Source organism: Chenopodium quinoa, unplaced genomic scaffold, assembly GCF_001683475.1.
Source record: "Chenopodium quinoa cultivar QQ74 unplaced genomic scaffold, ASM168347v1, whole genome shotgun sequence".
Classification (NCBI taxonomy): Eukaryota; Viridiplantae; Streptophyta; class Magnoliopsida; order Caryophyllales; family Amaranthaceae; genus Chenopodium; species Chenopodium quinoa.
In genome coordinates this window covers 21,025-27,255 of record NW_018744278.1, presented here as the reverse complement: position 1 = coordinate 27,255, position 6,231 = coordinate 21,025, and the positions used below count along the sequence as shown (strand labels likewise).

Sequence of the window (6,231 nt, the reverse complement as noted above, 5' to 3'; positions counted from 1 at the left end):
GCCGGCTCCTCCTCCTCCTTGTCATTCTCTTCTTGGTTCGACTCCTCGGAGGTGGAGTCGGACGCCTCATCCTCCGCATCCTCGTCGCCGTCTGCCTGCTCCATGATCTTCTTGTTGTATTGATTAGAACAGACGGCGCATTGGCTCTCCCATTTTTCATAGCCGGATTCAGGGAAGAGGGCCGCCCAGGTCATCTTCATAATAGCGTTGCAGTCGTCCATCATGTCCTGAACAAGGGCCATCTTCTCTTCGCCAGCTTGCTCGTCAGCTTTTGGGTGAGGTCAGCCTCTTGACTCTGTAGGCGGCCTTTATTTACCTGCTTGCGGAGTCCCTCGGCTTCCTTGTCCGCCTCCTTTAGAGGCTCCATCTTAGCTTTGAGGTCCTTAATAGACTACTCCAGCTCCAAGATCTTCTTCCTGGCCGCCTCTAAGTCCTTTTTGACCTGCAAAGTGGCTGACGCCTAGTAATATAATATGTCAGTGGTCAGAATCTCGTTTCGAGCTATCTGGAACATAACTTTATCAGAATCAGAGGCAGCCATGGCCTTCGCAGCTTTTACCTCTTTGTTGTAGGAGATAGGTTTGCGGAGACCATACACTCGCAGCATAGACTGTAGTCGGGAAAAAGCAGTCGTCAGTCACAGGCGACCAAGCAAATGCTTAAATAAAAAAGAGAACTTTTTACTAAGTATACCTCGGCAAGGAGAACCAGGATGGCTTCAAGGTTTAGGGTGCCGACTCCCTTAACAGACTTCCTGTCCTCAACAGGGATGACCTTCAACATGGACTTGGCCATCTGAACCAGGTCCGGCTCTTCAAGGGCATATGCAAAGTAGACCTTGATTAATACGCGGCATAAAAATAGAAAACAAGCCGCCTGATTTCAGAGGAGGTGGTTGCTTGATGAAAGTTGGAAAATTTGAAGAGTTATACCTCTCGCCACCTCCTTTTCTCTAGGGGGTCGGCTGATCCCAGGGGTAGCCGGAGTCCTTGCCCCGCTTTGGGGAGTCCTTCCTGACCATTCAGCCGCCTGTCTCCTAGCTTTTCCAGGAGTCGGCACATCCCCGGCCGTCTGCTTCCTGACCTTGGGGTCCGGCTGGGATGAGGAGAAAGGTCTGACCACGTTGCCCTGCAACACAAGTCATTTAGCCACGAAGAGGCGACAGACATAAAGAGGTTGTGTTAAATGAAGAGAAACTCACCCTAGGCACCTGTTTGGCAAGCGACTCCTCAATGAACGCTTGCATAGAATGGCCGCGCGGATTTGGGCGGCTACTTTCTTGGAGGCCGAGATCTTGTCCATAGCTTTATCTGCAAAAGATGAATCAAATGGTTACACAAAATCAGCCAAGTCTAACAAGACACTCTAAACAGGCGGTCTACTACCTCTCGTCATCTCCTCGGTAAGGCCGTAGGCGGCCAGATATGTCCCATCGTATAACCAGTTATACTTTGGAATGTAATTTTGAGGGATGAACTCCCTCACCCTAGTCTCGGGGTTCGCTTGTATAATTACTTTGAAGAGCTCTCGGTCTAGGATCTCTTCCTTGGCTCTTCGAGGAACCAGGCTGCAGGTCAGAGCTGCCAGTCAAGTACGGTGGATCCCTATTCCACCTGTTGTACTTTCTGTTCTTGACCTTATCAGGGCAGGAGACTATGTAGAAGTTGTTCCTCCAATCCTTCCATTTGTTCTCCTTCCTCATGGTCATCATGTAGCCCTTGTGGCTAGACAAACTGTACCAGCCGGTCCCGCTTGTTTTTGGGGTTCGGCTGAGATAGTTCATATGAGCAAATGCTTTGAAGCTTGGATCCACCTCATACATCTCACAGTCGGTAACATAGCCCAAGATGTTGAACCATGAGTTTGGGGCCAGTTTCCAGATACCCAACTGGTACCCATCCAAAATCCTCTTAACAGCTGGATGTAGAGGAAACCTTAAACCAGCTTTAATAGCCGCCTCTTAGCAGCCAAAACACTCGTCCCCGTAGCTGGACTTCTCTGGCCAGACTACCGTATCCTCGGCATCCGACACCGTAAGAATGTAACCATGACCCATCACATGGTCAGCCCTAAAACTCCCAATCTTTTCAGACATGGCCTTGCGCTTGCCTTAAGGAACATGGAAAAAGTAGGGGGTATACATTTCTCTATGGGTAGCAGCTGACTATGCCCATTTCTCTCCTTTCTCCACCTCATGGCTTTCTTTCGCAATATGTAGCTGAGAGTGCCTCTCCTCTAAGTCGCCAGAATGCCGACTCGAGGTGCTAGGCTCAGAGTCATCGCTTGAGCTCTCGGGCAAAGCAGCCGCCTGCCCAGATAGATCAATGATAGGAGGGTCATTCTGTACCTCCTCTGATTTTGCTAAAATAGAATCACTTGGGGTGCTAGGGACGCCTGGTGGCACGTCCGAGATCTCGCTAATGGGCACATAAAGTGAGGAGTCGTCTGAGTTTATCACTCTTGTAGATCTTTTTGTTCTGCCATGGTGTCCTGCACAGACACATAGACAGTCGGACTCTGGGCAGTTCGCAAAGGGTGGTCCAGCAAGGGGCAGCCGGCACTCCTAGTTCTAGATTCAGCCATCCCCAGTGACCGGCTGATCACTAACCTACGTCGTGCCGCGTGCTTTTGGGCTACCATTTTTGGAAAAAAAAAGGCAAAGAGAAAAGTACAAGAGAATAAGCGTTTACCTTTGAGAAGAAGTCTAAACTTTTGAAAAACTTGGCGGCTGAGGAAGCAGGCGGTCTAAGAACAGGCGGTCTGTATACAAGCGGCAGCCGTCTAAAGTGTTAGAGCAAGCGTCCAAAGTTCTGTCTGAAAAGTTTCTAGAATGTCCAAATGATTTGGACACCCCTTATTTATAGGTGGTGAATTCCAAGAGACAGTAAAAAAAAAAAACAAAAAAACGGTGATAACAGTTAGCCAATCATGGTGTGACATCTGTCACAGACGCCACGTGAAATGCCATGTCACCCCTGTGAGGGGAAAATGATTAGGGGATTTTTCCCCGCAACGTGGACTACTCACATCCTTCCACATGTTATCCAAGTGGACCAACCAGAGTCCGCCACGTGTCACCTTGTGAAAGGTCCAAGGTGGACCAATCAGGCCACGACACGTGGCAGACAGATAGCCCATCAGAAAAATGGCCTTCTACGGCCCAAATTCCTAGGCAAAGCCTAGTCAGGCCTAGGTTTACTAAAACCTAGTACTGGGCACGTTTTCCAACACACTATAAAAGGGAGATGTTTCCCTCTTAGGAACATCTATTCAGAAATAGTTAATTCACATCAACTCACAATTAGAGAAAGTCAGACACCTGACACCTCGAACTGAGCAATTTCACATTGCAGATACTCCCTTGATTTCCAAGAGAGACCTTTTACTTTTCGCACTTTACTCCCCATACATGTTTTAACTTGATCGTCGGAGGCAGAGCTCCCACCCACCAGAGTCTCCGTTGTTTTGCAGGTACAGGCGTCCAAAGGTCAGTCTTGGAATTGTAACTCTCCCAAAGAATATCAAAAAACCCCGAAACATTACCGGTGTAAACGATTTTGGGTTTATCTTTTCAGTGTCTTGAAATAGAGGGAAAACATGTCCAATTTATATGTGAAAAAACGAAAAATAGGTTGTATCATTAAGTTAGACTAGTGTATCACACATTCACACCAGCAACCAGCATCCTACGTTGATTGGCCAATGGTGCAATGCGATGTTGCTGTACAAAGGCTGGCTGGTGTCCGCATTAGGTTAGGTGTCTCAATTTTATATACTTTTTAACGTGTCACGCTGATTGAGCTTATACTGGACCTTAAGTTTGTTTATGTAAGCTAATTTAGAGTCAATTCAAAAATTAAAGCATGATTATGAAGGATGAAAAACTTACGCTTCAGTTGAGTAGAAATTGTCTCACCAAGGTGACGAGCTGAGACATTGCAGGATATAAGAATAAGAACAGCAAAAATGATGCTAAGAACAAATACCTTTAAAGAGGCCATTGTTTAAGTACAAACAATTAAAGTTTGTTTTTTCGGTGGTTTTTGGTTGTGCTAATGACGAGCTTCTATTTATAGGCAGTTTCAAGGAGCACTAACTAATGGACAATTGCAATACCTACTACTCCCGGCCCTCCAATTTATTTTTAAAAGTATTGTACTTTAACTGGTACATAAGTCATGGAAAAATTAAATAATCGACTTGATGATAAGAAAAATGTAAGAAGGTCGTTGGGGTTTAAAAATATTATAAGAAAATATAGCGAGTACGTTAATATTTTATCGAGAAGTGACTGATGTGAGAGGGAAATAATATTTTTGTAAAAAAAGTAGTACTTTCTTTGTATTTTATTATTTGCTCCATTTGTCATGCGTACGTATGCCGATGCAAATTTATGATCAGTAATATCTTTATTATCAACGAGTAGAAAGTATACGATTGAAAACTAATAAGCTATTCACTGATACGATTCCACCATGTACTCACAAGATCACAATATTTTTTCTTATGTATTACGTATGAATCACAAACATTAGTCAAAGTGATCAAATAAATAATGCAAAAATTACAAATGATGCAATAATAAAATACAGAAGGAGTATGTTTGAGTGGGACTTTGAGTGGCGAGTAAATTGATATTTAAATGGACTAAGTTGTCAAAAAAGAAAGTATTCAATATAATTAAAATTAAACAGTACAAACAGTTTCAAAAGAAAAGTATAATATTTAATTAAAAAAGGGAGAAGTACGTAATAATAAGGAGAGGAGGTGATACCTAATGACCCCACTTCTCTCTTTTCTCTCTTCTCTCTTCTCCCTCCTGTCTCTATTAGGGTTTAATTTTCTTACTCATTTAGGTTGAAAATAAACTAATTTCTTCGAAAATTAGATTATTTCCAACCGTTTTTCTTTAATTTAATTTAGTTTTTTGCTATTAATATTTTTGTTTTGCTTTGTTCTCTTCATTTGTGATAGTCTATCCTATTGTTTTTTTTCAATTTTTCCCATTCTTTTGGGATTTTGATTATCATCTATGGATGAGAATTTATTGTTAGGGTTCTAATAATAATTGAATAGGTGATTTTGATTCATATGGGTTCAAGGTTTGTCATCAACTATACGATCAAAACATCAGTGCACATTGCAAAAGTCTCTAATTGGAAAGATGCGAAAACATTGAAAATCACTGCTCGCGTCAAACTTTAGGCGATAGAGTGTAAGCAATGCCAAATACGCAAAATAGTTATAATTTTGATGGTAAAAGTTATGTTATTTTCTTTAAATCTGTGGCTTACAAAACTTTATTATTATTATAGATATTGTATGGCTATTTACTAATGATAAATTTTTTCGTATAAAAAAAAAGAAAAAAGGTGGTGAATTTATTTTAAAGTTAGGCCCCAACCCCAAACCTCAAACCAGGGCCCGTTGGCCCTTCGAACCACAACTCAAAAAGTGGTTATGAGACGATTGAGACCTCATTGTTACTCCCTCTGTGTAAGTTATTATGGGACAGATGGAATATGGTTTCTAACAAATTTTGCCTATTAAAAAAAATACAAAGTACACAAACATCAGTTGTTTTGTGTATCTTTCACAACAAGCAACCCTATTTTACCATTATTGAAAGTTAGCAAAGCAGATCAAACTGGTGATAGTACTTATTGTCCGTTCAACAGCTAATGTAGTGTTGTTATACTCCCTTTGTCCACTTTTATTTTATTTTTTTTTTGCACCAATTTTATTTTTAGTCCATCCTTTTATATTTGCAGCCGTAGGTGGTGAAGAGCCGACATCGAGGTGCCAAACGTCATGCATGCTTGTAATTATAATAATTTAGATGAAACTCGTGTGATGCACAATTTTTTATATAATATGTATAGTTTTTTTTAATCTCTTAATTCCATATGATTTTGCAAACATAAAGTTATTAATAAAATCTCTATTGAACATTATTTTTTGTTTTGTAAGTTATTTAAAAATTGATAAAAGTATTTTGTCTTTTTTTTATACACATAAAAATATGTTGTCTATTCTTGTGAAATTAAGTATTTTTATTTTGTAAGTATTTCAAAAAAGACAAAATTCAATGTTTTTAAATAAATTACGATGATATTTTACAGTGATTTTCATTTGCGTTATGTGTGCGGCTGGCCACACAATGTGGCTGCTTGTAGAAGAAAACCAAAGTAATTCCTAACGTTGACCGAGTAACTCCTATAATATTAACTA

The 6,231-nt window shown here is 41.0% G+C and overlaps 1 protein-coding gene across 2 annotated transcripts; it reads right to left on the bottom strand.

Moving 5' to 3' along the window:
* Positions 1–274: 274 nt before the first annotated feature.
* Positions 275–4,252, bottom strand: LOC110694931. 2 transcript variants are annotated; one of them, XM_021872128.1, is made up of 6 exons: positions 2,691–4,251; positions 1,202–1,310; positions 933–1,128; positions 694–824; positions 560–610; positions 275–460 (listed from the first exon to the last, which is right to left on the bottom strand). In XM_021872128.1, exons 2-6 carry the CDS (start codon positions 1,244–1,246, stop codon positions 392–394), a joined length of 492 nt encoding a protein of 163 aa, XP_021727820.1. In that variant the 5' UTR covers positions 1,247–1,310; positions 2,691–4,251; the 3' UTR covers positions 275–391. The 2 variants fall into 2 exon arrangements, with proteins under 2 accessions (XP_021727820.1, XP_021727819.1); XM_021872127.1 differs by having other exon boundaries at positions 1,202–4,252.
* Between the last annotated feature and the right edge of the window lie 1,979 nt (positions 4,253–6,231).

Coding starts and splice junctions, on each gene's coding strand:
- LOC110694931 (XM_021872127.1), bottom strand. CDS start 1,246: ATGCAAGCGTTCATTGAGGAGTCGCTTGCCAAACAGGTGCCTAGG. Junction 1,129..1,201: donor TTGCCAAACAGGTGCCTAGG/GTGAGTTTCTCT, acceptor CTTGTGTTGCAG/GGCAACGTGGTCAGACCTTT. Junction 461..559: donor CTATCTCCTACAACAAAGAG/GTAAAAGCTGCG, acceptor TTATATTACTAG/GCGTCAGCCACTTTGCAGGT.